The sequence below is a fragment of the Corylus avellana genome, chromosome 5 (genome assembly GCF_965113065.1).
Source record: "Corylus avellana chromosome 5, dhCorAvel1.hap1.2, whole genome shotgun sequence".
Taxonomy (NCBI): Eukaryota; Viridiplantae; Streptophyta; class Magnoliopsida; order Fagales; family Betulaceae; genus Corylus; species Corylus avellana.
The window spans coordinates 24,050,310-24,064,858 of NC_142494.1; the positions used below are offsets into that span (position 1 = coordinate 24,050,310).

The 14,549-nt window shown below is 34.7% G+C and overlaps 1 protein-coding gene across 2 annotated transcripts; it reads left to right on the forward strand.

The window, feature by feature from the left end:
- Positions 1–9,912: 9,912 nt before the first annotated feature.
- Positions 9,913–13,781, forward strand: LOC132183227 (protein GAMETE EXPRESSED 3-like). 2 transcript variants are annotated; one of them, XM_059596628.2, is made up of 10 exons: positions 9,913–10,024; positions 10,227–10,414; positions 10,650–10,973; positions 11,158–11,404; positions 11,815–12,099; positions 12,370–12,456; positions 12,562–12,594; positions 12,666–12,725; positions 12,805–12,947; positions 13,212–13,781. In XM_059596628.2, the coding sequence occupies exons 1-10, from the start codon at positions 9,913–9,915 to the stop codon at positions 13,779–13,781; spliced, it is 2,049 nt and encodes a 682-aa protein (XP_059452611.2). The 2 variants fall into 2 exon arrangements, with proteins under 2 accessions (XP_059452611.2, XP_088373136.1); XM_088517010.1 differs by lacking the exon at positions 9,913–10,024 and having other exon boundaries at positions 10,385–10,414; positions 11,158–11,410.
- The last annotated feature ends 768 nt before the right edge of the window (positions 13,782–14,549 follow it).

Sequence of the window (14,549 nt, forward strand, 5' to 3'; positions counted from 1 at the left end):
AGTGAAATTACAGGATGAGGAGATGTCGAATTCGTGCAAACTGATAGCAGATTAAGGTTAACGAGAAGAAAGACGTTGTCTTTAACTAATTAGAAACTGGATTAGTGATTATATTTAACTAATTAAATTACAGCTCATTTAATTTAATGCATATTCACAAAGCATATGGCACAATCTTTACCTTCTTTTAAAGGGTTAGGTTTGAATTTTGTTTGAAACGTTTCACTTAAAACGGTACATGTGTCATTTGAATTAATTGCCATGTGTCGCAATGATTTGTCATCCTACTTAAAACAGAGGAATGATAGGGACCCAACTTTTTTGCCCAATAAAAGTCCAACTTTTGCCTTATTTATTTTTAAAAAATAAAATAAAATAAAAAATGGAAAAAATGTTTGAAGCAACCCTATCTATTTTTTGTCTTTCTTTCATTTGGTATTTTTTAAAAGGAAAATGTTAAAGGCACAACACTAACCCAACTTAGGACCAACTTCTCTCCTACGTGTCATTTAACAACAAAAGAAATTGAGAGAGAGGATTTTGGGATTCCGAAAATTTGGGAAAGAAGACAATTTGTTTGGTTTAAAATTCAAATTTTTGTACACATAGGAGAGAAGTTGGCCATGAGTTGGGTTTGTGTTGTGTCCGTATCAAACCTCTTTTTAAAAAATGAAAATTGGTATTTTTTTCATAATAATGTCATTTTTTTCAAGAAAATGTCATTATTATGAAGAAAAATACTATTTTTCATTTTTAAAAAAATATTAAATAAAAGAAAGGCAAAAAATAGATAGGGTTGCTTCAGACATTTTTTCCATTTTTCATTTTGTTTTTTTTAGAAAAAAAATAAAGGGTAAAAGTTGGACTTTTGTTGGGCAAAAAAGTTGGGCCTTTAGCATTTCTCCTTAAAACATCCCTATTATATATATGGAAAATGTTAAGGTCACAACACAAATCCAACTTATAACCAACTTCTCTCCTACGTGTCATTTTTAAAAAAAAAAAATTAATAAAGAGGATTTTGGGATTATGAAAATTTGGAAAAAAAAAAGAAAAAAGACAATTTATTTGGTTTAAAATTCAAATTTTTTTGTAAGATACAAGATGAGATAAGATATAAGATATAAGGATTGAGTTTTAAATGTAAGGTTTAAAATTCAAATTTTTTTTAAGATATAAGATGAGCTAAGATAAGAATCGATTATATAAAATAAAAATATTATCTTAAATTAAATCGGCCAGTCTATCTTCACTCACGCCAGTACCGAGGGGACGGGCACGCCAGCAAATTTTATTTTATTATTTTTTTTTTGCATTAAAATATTTTTTAAAAAAAAAATTTCCTGCACGGCCTGCTAAGCACGCCGTGTGCTCTGAATCACAACTCCCGAGGGGGACAGCCGTTATTATTTCAAGAAGAGAAAACAATGCAAAGCGTGTAAACTGCTTTTCCCCCTTATAAATTCTATATCTCTGCATTCTTTTGCAATGCGGATGATCCAACCATTTCTGCTCTTGTCCTTGTTTGTTCGATTTGCTTCCACCACTTTTGATGCAAGAGGAATTTTAGAAAATTGTTATTTTAATTATGCAGGTGTGTTTTAGTTTTTCTTTTTTAATAAGGATTGAGTTTTTCCTTTCATATTAGGATTTATTTTCTATTTCCTATTAGGATTTGTTTTCATTTTCCAATTAGGCTTGCTTTTCCTTTTTCTTGTTAATTTAGGAGGTGTCTAGCCTATATAAAGGAATCTAGCCATTAATGTTTTTCAATTCAGTTTATACTATTTAAGTCTTTTAGGATTATTTCTCAGTTTGCTATTTGGGGCACTTAGGAATTTTCTCTTCCCTATTTGTTATTTTATCTTTTCCTGAATTCCCTTTTCTATCTTCAAATCTTAGTTTCTACTGATTTTATATGCTGTCAGTGGCATGTGTGCTCTGATACCAACTGACAGACGTCGTATAAAAACAGCAGAAACTAAGATTTGAAGATAGAAAAGAGAATTCAGGACGAGAGAAAATCCCTAAGTGCCCTAAATAAGCAAACAGAAAAATAACTCTGAAAGACTTAAATTTAATTGATAGTATAAACTGAACTGAATTGAAAAAGAAAGGGAAAAACAAAGAAAATGAACAACAAACCCAATTAAAAAGGGAAAACAAATCCTAATCGGAAAGGAAAAACTCAATCTTTATTGAAAAAGGAAAACTAAAACATACATCCATAATTAAAATAATAATTTTCTAAAATTACTCCTGCATCAACTTCTCACCCACGGAATTCCAAATACTCCCTGCAAATCCTTGCTTACTTTTAGGTTTCTCTCTCACACGCCCACAGACAAGAATTTGATATTTACACAATTTTAGAAGGAACCCATTTTATCTGATGTTATGCATTGTAAAACTATGTAAATTAAATTTTGCATTGTAAAACTTCCTACATATCTATAAAACTACAGTATATTTGCAAAGAATTGAGTTGCAATCATTTTGTTGTGATCAATTAGATTATGTTTCTAAGTGAATGCATTAATTGTTTTTGTTAGATCATGTCATATACATTTTGGATGATTGAACTATACATAAACAAAACTTGTGAATTGTACATGGACAAAAAAAACCACCACACATTATATTCTTTGTTTTTATTTATATCTTTTTAACTAATTATGCATATCTTCGCAGTGTTTGACTTGAGCAAACATTCGGATTATGTAAGTGTGAACAAAATAATGTGTAGGGATGGAACACTGTTTATATTGTTTACCAAAAGATTTTAAAGACAAATAACTAACGTCGAAAAAATATATCTATTTTTGTAAGTATGTAGGAAATATATCATTAACAAATAAGGTTAAATATGGTTTGCACCAGAATTAAATAGTCACTTGAGTTTTCAAAAATGTCACCAATAATACCTATGATAAGCAAATAAACCTACTTAGTACCTCAGTCAACATTTTGTTAGTTTTTTTAATTGAGCACCACATCACCCTTACATATGTAATGGTACCTATGGTTTCAAGATACCACGTGGCGTGATACCCAGGCTTTTGGGTGCTCCCTAAACCCTTATATAGAACCACATAGATCAAATATTATTACTTATCAAAAAATAAAAAGAAATCAATTTTTGTTTGATGAATTATCATCACCACAACGGCATAAATTAAACAAATAGTACAATACAATTCTTACAACCAAATAGAACGAAAAATCAAACAAAACCCACCAAAACAATTGTGAAAAATCCATAAAGCACATAATTAACACTACCTAGACTAAACCCATCAGGGATTCTTATATAGAACCACATAAATCAAACGCTATTATTACTCATAAAAAAAAAATTATGAATCATCAACTGCAACCAGCTTTACATAAGTCCTTTTATGGGGTTACTTATTCGAACACGTAGGTGATCGTACGAGACCAATTCAAACAGGTGAGTCTCGCAAAAATAATGTTATTTTTTATATTTATTTATCATATTTATTTCACATCAGCTAAGGTGACGTGTTTTACAAATTGTTTTTTTTTTAAATAAAAAAAAAATTTAATATAAAAATGTTATTTAAAACATACCGTGTAAGTTGATATGAAATTTGTCTACAAAATGAATATAAAGAATAACATAAACGTTTTAAAAAAAAATTAACGATTATTTAAAACCATCGATCTTCTTCTTTTGTTTCTCTTGCTTCACTTCGATTCATAAACAAATACACAGAGACAGAGAAATAAAGGTATTGTGTCTTTTTTATCAAAGAAATCATTTTCTCCTCACAAGTGAGGACTCTAATCTAAATCCCAAGCCAAGTACTCTATATCTCCCTCTTTATCTCTGAGTGACCGAGTCCATTCAAGAAACACATGTACACCCAAACTAAATTACTATAATTTTTTAATTATTATCCATATGTTTTTTCTTCTACTTTGTCTCTTCCTTCTCTTTCTAACCGACGTTCTCTCTCCCTCCATTTATTCTTTCTTCTCTATTTTCCTTACGTTAATACTCTCTCTCTCTCCTTGCTAGGACCGGCAATTTTGACACAACCTGGGAACACAACACGAAAAAAAAAGTTATTGGGTTTGGACTTATCGGGTTCTGGTCGTAATCGGGTCGATCTGCCAGACACGGTTACTGTGCGGGTCTGTCGGGTTGACCCGCCAGACCTTTTTTTTTTTTCAAGGTAAGGCAGTCTGCCATATATACATGCCTCTATTCAGTAAACCTAAAGGAACCGTGCCTCTGCCGACTGCTAGTCTGCCATATATAATGAGAAAGACTTATTAAACATAATTCTAAATACAAGTTATGTTTTTTTTTTTTCTAAACAGTTTATAAAAAAAAAATTCACTTCCATTCAGCCGAGAACCAAGCCATAGTGGAAGTGGAGGTGAAAGTGAAATTGAAATTTTCCTATCAGTCTCTCTAATGGGTCTCTCTTTTCTTTTCTTTCTACTCCCTGAGTTTTTGAAGATATATATATATATATATTGGCTTTGACTTGAGTTCTCTGCTAAATGTTGTGGGAGCATATAAACCTTTAACTGTGTGAGTCACCAGCTTGCTCATCGTGGTGAAAGATTTCGCCATCATATATATATACCACCATTCTATATAATAGATATATATATATTATTTAAAAATTTATAGACTTTTAGTTACATATATTATTATTTTTTTCTTATCCTTTATTAAAGCCTTTAAATTAATATGTTGGAACTCAATTTTTTGCATTGCCTGTATTGATGTATTAGTATTATTATTACAATTTTGAATTTTTTTTTTTTAAAAAAAAAAATTTATAGTTTAGGGTAATCGGGTCGTGTTGGGTCATGTCTATCCGATTAGACCCGGTTATTTTAAACGGGTAAAACAGGTCGTGTCGAATTACCTGACTATTTTCGTGTCAAACCCGATTACCCGTTTAACTAAACGGGTCGTATCCGTGTATAGACTAATCGTGTAATGGGCACCCGCGGGTCGTAATCAGGTCGTGTCAGGTACCCATTTTGCCACCCCTACCCTCCTAAACTATCAAATGTTTAATTCTATAAGTTTTTGGTTCTATCTTGAATCAATATATATATGTTGGGGTTATCCCACATCGGTTGTGGAAGGGGCTGGTGGTCACTTTATAAGTGTGAGGGAAAACTTCACCTCTTGAACTAGCTTTTAGGGTTGAGATAGGCCCAAGACCACCCAACAATATATATCTGTTTTCTGTACATGGTGCTGATCTTTCATTTGCAATTCAGTAAGACTAATTATGATCATAATATAAAAGAAAGAGAGGGACTCGAAACCTTGGTGCTGATCTTTCATTTGCAATTCAGTAAGACTAATTATGATCATAATATAAAAGAAAGAGAGGGACTCGAAACCTTGTTGACAAAGACAACACATTGGACTGGGTCTTGCAGACAGATGTAGCAACCGCGTATACAAATATCTGTAGGAAATGTCAAAAAAATTGAATGTGAAACAAATATCTAAAATCCAAAACACTACAGAAGAAGAAGAAGCGTACCCGAGAGAGAGATTTGTGAGAAGAAAGAGAGAGGGAGAGAGAACGTCCATTAGAGTTAAGAGAGACATTCTATCAAACACCTCTGGAGCCTCATCCAAACAATAACAGAAAAGAATTACCACCAAAAACAAAACAAAAGAAATCTATAATACCAATTAGTGATATCATAATCTTATCATTCAACTAGTGCAGTTCTCTCATCTCTCATTTCTAAGACGCTTGTAAAATCTACTTCAACATGGAGAAAGAATGCACTCCATTTTATCCCTGCCAACATGTTACCAAATATATTTACATGATAAGAAAACATTAATTATATTTCACACACGATCTTGATTCCCAAGAAATTGAGCTTATAAACAGAAATTTATTCAAACCGGTTCATTCACAAAAATTCACTGATTCAGGACACATGTTGCAATTCTAAACACTCTTACTTAAACCGGTTCAGTTATCAAAATGTACATGTCTTTTGATTTTAAACACACAATTTAATATAAAATGACAATTAGCAACATTTTTAAACGCAAAAATTTATAAAGTTTAATCCTTATAAATACATCATTTTCTCAACTGTTTTTTAACCATTGAATCTTTACACATTCACTATACGAAGATGATTGAGAAAATGGTTTTTATCGTTTCTCTTAAATATTTGTTCCCATAGATGTATAAAATGAAAGGAACTATACATATTTTTTTGGCTAATATTAATCATTCAAATTAATATCAGTAATTATTAGTAATTAGTATAGACAGATATATGTGTGCAAGCGGAGCAATTATTAATTAATTGAATAACCAAAAATAATCGCAATTGGATAACCATCTAGATTGATTGTGGTTACCGGTTATAGGAATTTAGAAATCTTTTGGAAATAATTGAGTAAAAGCCGATAATTTGGGAATGTAACTAATGGAATTTTATCACTGAAGTTGATTTCAATCTATTGTGTGTTTGAACAAATTGGGTTGGCTTGTGATATTTTAATTGTAAATTTAGTTGGTTTTGGCAGTTTGTATGGAAGCCAAGCCATTTCATAGCATGCATCTCCATTGAACCTAATTAGGTTGAAAAAAATGATGAAATTATTTATGAAAACCAATTAATAATCAGTTTATAACCGGTTTGGTTGCGGTAATTTAAAATTGAATAACCGCCTAAACCGGTTGTTTATGCCCTTTACTCAAATCTATCTCATGCTCAAGTACAAATTCATGGATTTTGGCTTTTGTATATCAATTTTTGTCATTTGTTATTTGAGAAAAGTGAACTCTATGGCATATTCAGTAACATTCTTTGCTGAATATTTCTCATAAAAGGTTAAATATCATTGAAATCAACATAATTGTCATTGTCATTATTGAATATTTATTTATGTTCAATTGGTGTTTAGAAATTTTGTTTGTGTAGCGCCATTCAAGGAAAGGTGGAGAAGAAAATGTCAATCAGTATAGTGATCTTTAATTGTCGATAATTTCATTTATTGTTCTTTATTTTTTTGCAATTTAAATTGTTTCTACGCCCCTACAAAATGATACTTTGCATTGTGGTTCTCATTCTCTCTAAAAGGAATACTTAATTTTAGATTATTTGTTTAGATTTTAGGGATAAATGCATAATCGGTCCATGTGGTTGGCCAAAAGTACAAAACGCTCCATGTGGTATCAAAATGAACTCAAAGATCCTTGGGGTATGCCAAAAAAAATGATTTAGTCCCTGCAGTCAAATTCCATTAAAAAATTTGACAGATTCCGTTAGTTGCCACATCAGCACTAATGAAATTGTGACATATGTTGTTCTTAATAAAAAAAAAAAAATATATATATATATATATATATATATATATATATATATATATATATATATATAAAAGTTAAAAAAAAAAAAAAAAAAAAAAAAAAAAAAAAAAACTAAAACTAAAAAATAATTTTTGTTTTAAAAAAAAATCTGCACAATGTTCTCTCTTCCCCCATTTCATCGTTCTCTCCTCCCCTTTTCATATTTGTCTCTTCCCCCATTTCATCTCTCTTCCCTCTCCCCTCACTGACGGCCAGCAACAAAGACCACGACGCCGAGCACCGATGACGACGAGCTAGCCACATCTCAGACAACGAGCTACAACCACTAACGACTGAAGCTCATCAATTCTCATATATTGCCACGAACTAAACCCACTTTTTTTGGATGAATTAAACCCACTTCTTTTCTTCTTCAGCAAATGTGAGAGAATAAGAAGAGATAAGGAAATTGAACCAACTTTTTTTTTTCTTCAGCAAACCCACAATTAATTCAAATATTATAGGGAGCTTCCTTTCCACAAAGAAAATACCAACAACCCTTTTGAAACAGAGAATAACCCATGAAAAATTTGAGAACCTATGAAAAAATTGAGAACGAAAAAAATGTAATAGACAGGAAGACTGGGTCGATGAGAGTCTCCGGCGTGGTAGAACCGGTCATTGCACAGTGGGGAAGGCCAACAGTGGTGGTGGTTGTCGCACAGGGGGGAATTTTGGGGGGCGGGGAATATGTGTTTGGGAAGAAAATTGGGGGAAATGAGAAAATGGGTCTAGGTGAAAGGATTGACACAAGAATTTTATTTTATTTTTTAAGTCAGTTGAGGTCTTCGACGAACCCTGGGACTACCAGGTCTGCCGAATATCTCTACTCTTAGCAAGCATAGTTGTGGGGTCCCACATTGCCTAGGCATGAAAAATATGTGTTTATATAGAATTTACTCTCTCTAAATGGTATGAGGCCTTTTGGAGGTAAACCAATAATAAAATCATGAGGGCTTGGTCCAAAGCGGACAATATCATACCAATTTGAGAACCTATGAAAAAATTGAGAACAAAAAAAATGTAATAGACAAGAAGACTGGGTTGCTGAGAGTCTCTGGCGTGGTAGAACCGGTCATTGCATGATGGGGAAGGCCAACAGTGGTGGTGGTTGTCGCATAGGGGGAAATTTTGGGGGGCGGGGAATATGTGTTTGGGAAGAAAATTGGGGGAAATGAGAAAATGGGTCTAGGTGAAAGGATTGACACAAGAATTTTATTTTATTTTTTAAGTCAGTCGAGGTCTTCGACGGACCCTGGAACTACCAGGTCTGCCGAATATCTCTACTCTTAGCAAGCATAGTTGTGGGGTCCCACATTGGCTAGGCATGAAAAATATGTGTTTATATAGAATTTACTTTCTCTAAATGATATGAGGTCTTTCGGGGGTAAACCAATAATAAAACCATGCAGGCTTGGTCCAAAGCAGACAATATCATACCACTTGGAGCAAGGATGTTACTTATGGTATCAGAGCCATAACACAGGCTAAGATGGGGGGAGCGTGCATAAGCCCATGAGGCGTCCTACATTGCCTGAGCATGGAAAAGATGATGTGTTTATATAGAATATACCGGGCTTGGCCCAAAGCAGACAATATCATACCACTTAGAGCAAGTATATTACATATGGTATTAGAGCCATAGCTCAGCCTGAGATGGGGGGAGCGTGCACAAGCTCGTAAGGGTCGCCAACGAGGACGCTGGGTCCTAAGAAGGGGTGATTGTGACATTCCACAGGGCATGGAAAAGATGTTGTATTTATATAGAATTTACTCTCTCTAAATGGTATGAGACCTTTTGGAAGTAAACCCAATAATAAAGTCGTGCGGGCTTGGCCCAAAGTGGACAATATCATACTACTTGAAGCATTTTATTGGTGTTGACATAGCAACTAACGAAATCGGTTAAATTTTTTAATGAAATTTAACTATAGGAACTAAATCTTTTTTTTGGCATATTCCAAAGTCTCTGAATTCATTTTAATACCGTAAGCATTTTATAATTTAAGTGAACCTCGTGGACCAAGTATGCATTTATCTCTAAATTTTATACGTCACGTTAGAACGTGATTATGAAGATGCCACCATCTTTCTTTTTGGGAAAAAGAAAAACAAAAGGCATCCGTCTCATATGGGTTTAGTCAGATATGAATGATCAGTTTTCAATTTACGGACTGTGTAGTTTTTCACATGGGTTTAGACAGATACGAATGATCAGTTTTCAATTTACCGACTGTATTGTTTTTCATATTAAACGTCAGTTTTCTCTCCCTCCAATCAGATTTCTTACTGTGCTTCTCCCTCCTTTCTCTTTTTTCGATTTTTCTCTTTTGTGATTTTGTTGGATTCTTTCACATTCTTTAAGGTGCTTCTCTCTCATCGATTTTTCTCTTTAGGATTTTTTTTTTTTTTTTTTTTTTTTCCGGCCAATCTATCTTCACTCCCACTCTCCCGCCACGTAACGAGTGAGAGCAGTTATTATTTCAAGAAGAGAAAACAATGCAAACCGTCTCTGCATTCTTTTGCAATGCTGATGATACAACCATTTCTGCTCTTGTCCCTCCTTTTCGGATCTGCTTCCACCACTTCTCAGCCCACGGAATTCCAGAAATTCCCTGCGAATCCTCGCTTCCTTTCAGGTTTCTCTCTCACACGCCCACAGACAATAATTTGAACCCATTTGATGTTATTGAAGAAGAGTAATGGCTTTTAATTTTCTGCTCAAGTTTTTCAAGTTTTATGGGTGTACAAGACTTGGTTGAAAATTTTGGTGGTTTTTTATTCTTTCCCGTTTTGTTTCTCTTTCTGCTAATTTTCTAACGTGATGATTTCTATTTTTAGCCGAAGAGCCTTCGAGAATTGCTGGACTTAGGCTTTCGAAACCTCTAATTGGAGAAGATGGGAGAATTTATGCTTGTTCTGAGAAGAATTTGTTTGCATTTGAAAGTAACGGCACCATTGCTTGGACCATATCTTTAGGCTATGCATGCAATCCTCGTATGACTCCAGTTCATGGTGGTCAAGGAAAGGTACACTATTTACTTGTTTTTTCATGTTTTAGTTACTGAATTTATTCTAGTTTGTAGCCGTTTAGATTTGAAACATGAAATTTGTTAGGGACAAAATAATTTTAGGATTCCCAGCAGAAAAAAATATGCGATTCGGCTTCGTCGAGAGAAAACTATTCAAACCCGAAACCCAAAAGTGAATTAAATCAAACTTCTAGTGCCCAATAATGCATTGATTGTTGCAAAGCATTTCCAGATATATTTGGTGGCAGAAAACAGAGTGGTGAAGATCACATTTTTAAATATTGGAACTTCAGAAGCTGCTGCTGAAGTTTTCTTCAGCCAAGTACCGGGTGAAGAGTTTGAAATTATTGGGCTCTCAGTAAGCACGCTGAGCTCATCTGTATTTATCAATGTTAAGAATCGAGGACTCTTTGCATACATGACGCGTGGGCAATTGCTCTGGAGTGCTGGACCTGTGCTTTACCGATTTGGCTACCGTCAAGGCTGCAGAAAAAATGTAACAGATTGTTTCTTCACTTCAGTCCCCATGGTTGATCAATGCGAAGCTAGTATATATGTAAGCTCTGCCCATCCCTTCCCTTCATTCTTCTCTCACATGGGACTCCATTTGAAGCTTAAACTTCTAGAATTATTAGTGATTTATCAGTTTGGGCCTGCTCATGCTTTCAAGAATCAACTCTCTTTTGATATATACACGTTGAATCTTATGGACTTGTTTTGTCGATGTTATGCTTTGGCAGATTTCAAATACTGAAGGAGAATTATATTCTCTGTCGGTTCGAAGCCCTTACTTCAAATGGATCCAGGATTTCAGTTCACTCGACAAACATTTCACCATCACACCGGGAAACAACGGCCGTTTGTATATCACTGTACCGGTCAGGGCCCTAGTGCTGGCACTAGATGTTTCTTCGGGCACTGTTTTATGGCAGAGAAGTATTGGGCCATTGAGTGCAGCAGAATGTGCACCAGTTGTGGATTCTAATGGTAACTAAATATAACCAAAGCCTTGAGTCCCATTGCCTAGCTTCCATATCAATTTCTCATTTTGAGTACAAAATATTTTACAGTATAAAGCATCTGGCTTTTCATGATTGTCCAGCTTTGGTTCTTCTCATTGTAGTTTTTAAGCTCTTCATTTCTTGTTGACTATTAATACAAGAATATGTTATTGTTATATTTTTAGCCTTAGTTGCCCATTTATTCCCTCTTTTTTCTCCTACTTTTACTATGCTCCTAATTTTTATTACCCTAAAATTGGCAGTGAAATTTCTGCAATTGATTTGGTTTTTTCTGCAGAATTTGTGGTTTGTTTAAAATAAACATATTCAGTCTTCTGTTACTTTTTTTCTTTTCTTCTTCGTGGTGGTTGTAATTGCTAAGATCTTCTTTATCAGGTTGGATATCTATTGGTTCACTGGACGGATTCCTATACTCATTTTCACAAACTGGGATGCTTAAGAAATTTTCAAAAGCAGATACTCAGGATTCTGTTGTTCAAGTTGGTCCAGTGCTTGACTGCTCTGGCTATGCAGTTTATCTTTCTCAAACAGAGATGGAGGGAAAGATTAGCCGCACAATTGGTGAATATACTTATGTCTCAGCAATGCGACCAAAAAATGTAATCTTCACTTTGTTGGTTCCAGCAACTGGGTCCATCTATTGGTCTGAGAGCTGCACTGGTAATTTTAGTTTTTGAGCCTTCATTGTTTGAAATCGTTTCCTTCCTTTAAATTATGGGTTGTTCCAAAATTTAAGCCGATAGGAATGAGTACGTGGATTATTTAACTAAATGGGATGAGAATTGTAGAGTCAAATTCGAACAAATTAGTAATTTTTTATTCTGATACCATGTTAATTCACCAATTGTCTTAAATACGTAAGCTTTTGAGATAAGTAGTGATTTGACACCTTCCACGTACAATGTTTATAGATTGAGTGAAATTTATCAGGTCAGTTCTTATCCTTATTGTCCGAGAGTGATCTGCGACAATTTGTTCTAGACGAGGGGATCCTGCTAGCTTTCTTTGCTGCTTCAAGTGAGATTCTACCAATAAAGCATCTTTGATTATTGTAATTGAACTTTGAATTTTCTGAGTTTTAGTGTACTTGTACTCACATCATGTTTATTGTAATTGATGCAGAGATGGGCAACCCACTGCAATGCCGTGCCAAGCGTAATCATTCGTATTACCCTCTTTCAGTTCATGATACTGTGCACTGCATCTAAATTTGTGTTCATTACCAGATCAGAAGATTGCATCCAGCTGCTCCCAAGCAAGACCCAAGCATCTCACCATCTACACAGGTAAGTTGCAACCTTCTGCATATGTTGAAGAGAATCATGGAGTGCTGTTATGTGCTGCCTGTACTATTCTTTGTTTCAGGTAATGAAAGAGCTATAATGTTGTTCCTGCTATTTGAATCTGCTGCTTTGATCGTACTGGCTGGGCTTGTACGATTCTGTTGTATATTTTGGAGGAAAAAGAAGCTTCAAGGTCAAGGCCTTGGAAGTTTCCTAGAAAAGCGGGTAAGCTTTGGATCCTTAAAATTTTGCTAAAAATAACAACAGAGTGGGGTGAGGAAGATGCATATTGCTATCTTTGTGACTCATCCCTATCGGGTAAACCCCGGATACACAAATGAGTAAAGGCTCAAACAGTCGATCTCGTGGTATTAAACAAACGAACTTATCATTCGCCGGCACTTCTTTCAGATTGCCTTCAAGAGAAACTTAGAAATTCATTTTACCTGCAATACTCTGACAATATTCATTATGTTTTTGGCCATTCAGCGTTCTCTCCAGCTCAAAAAGAAAGCATTTGATAGGACAATTACGGAGCTTGAGGTGAAAGCAGCAGAGGAGGCAGTGGCCAATGAAGTTCTTGAGAAGTTGGGCGATATGGTACGAGAAAGGGAAGGCATAGAGAGAAAGCTCTCAACAACCTACAGTTTGGGCAGGGACATGGCTGGCTCAAAGTCAAAATCCCTGCTTCCAATATATGATGGTGGGAAAACAAGGAGCTACTCTTTCCAAGGTGCAAAGAAAGAAAGTGTGACAATATTCCACACGCTTAGTGATACGTCTTCTGCAGAAAGCAGCAGCGATCATGAAGAGGAGGAGGGATCAGCAGCTAAGGCAAAAGCAAAGGCAAAGGCACCCATTGAAGCAGAGACTTCAAGCAATGACGGGAAGGGAAGTCCATCAGAGACCACATCAAGTTCTGGAGGATATGCCAATCCCTTGTTTGGGAAGCAAGAAACGAAAGAAGTGAAATTACAGGATGAGGGGGATGTTGAATTCGTGCAAACTGATAGCAAATTAAGGTTAACGAGAAGAAAGACCTTGTCTTTAACTAATTAGAAACTGGATTAGTGATTATATTTAACTAATTAAATTACAGCATATTTAATTTAATGCATATTCACAAAGCAGATGGCACAATGTTTACGTTCTTAAAAGGAAGTGCCTTATATATCTGCTATGCCTGTACATGAAAGGCAGGACAGTTGGCTTTTCGGGAAAACTACCGTCTATGTGTGATTCTAAGCAATTAAACAATTAAACAAGCACCAAGAGCGCATAATACAAGAACATGCCAAATTTACATGGAAAATATAATCTCACCATAAACTATTGTAATATGTCAAAACACCACAGCAACCCCCACTCTAAATGCCACAACTCAACAAATTGTGGTTATCCTAACTGAGTGTAACCATAATAACATCTACATGTTAAGAGTTATACAAGAGGAGCTTAGATGGTGGGAACTGCATGCACTCTCTCAAGTCCAACTTGAGCCATAGCCTAATCCAGTCCCATTAGGGCATTAATGAGAATTCAAGGCAACTAATACGAATTAAGCTTATGTGGAGATTCAAACCCACACCCTAATACATGCCCTAACCGCTTGAAAATTTTCTTGGGCCATTGAATCACCTTGATGGTAAAACCTTTGTTCTACGTACCTGTGAAAAGTCACAACTAAAGACAACTATAAGAAAAATAAAGGGAAAAAATTATGTACCCTCTTTATAAAAAATAAAAATTAAATAAATTAATAATAAATACATTAAAAAAAAAAAAAAAGAGGGCCCATCCCTTTGATGAAATGGGGTAGGCGAAATA

What these genes read in the sequence shown, in the direction of transcription:
- LOC132183227 (XM_059596628.2), top strand. Translation starts at nt 9,913, where the DNA reads ATGCTGATGATACAACCATTTCTGCTCTTGTCCCTCCTTTTCGGATCT. An exon ending in TTCATGGTGGTCAAGGAAAG is followed by an intron (nt 10,415 to 10,649) that starts GTACACTATTTA and finishes AAGCATTTCCAG; the next exon opens with ATATATTTGGTGGCAGAAAA. An exon ending in TTGGTCTGAGAGCTGCACTG is followed by an intron (nt 12,100 to 12,369) that starts GTAATTTTAGTT and finishes GAAATTTATCAG; the next exon opens with GTCAGTTCTTATCCTTATTG.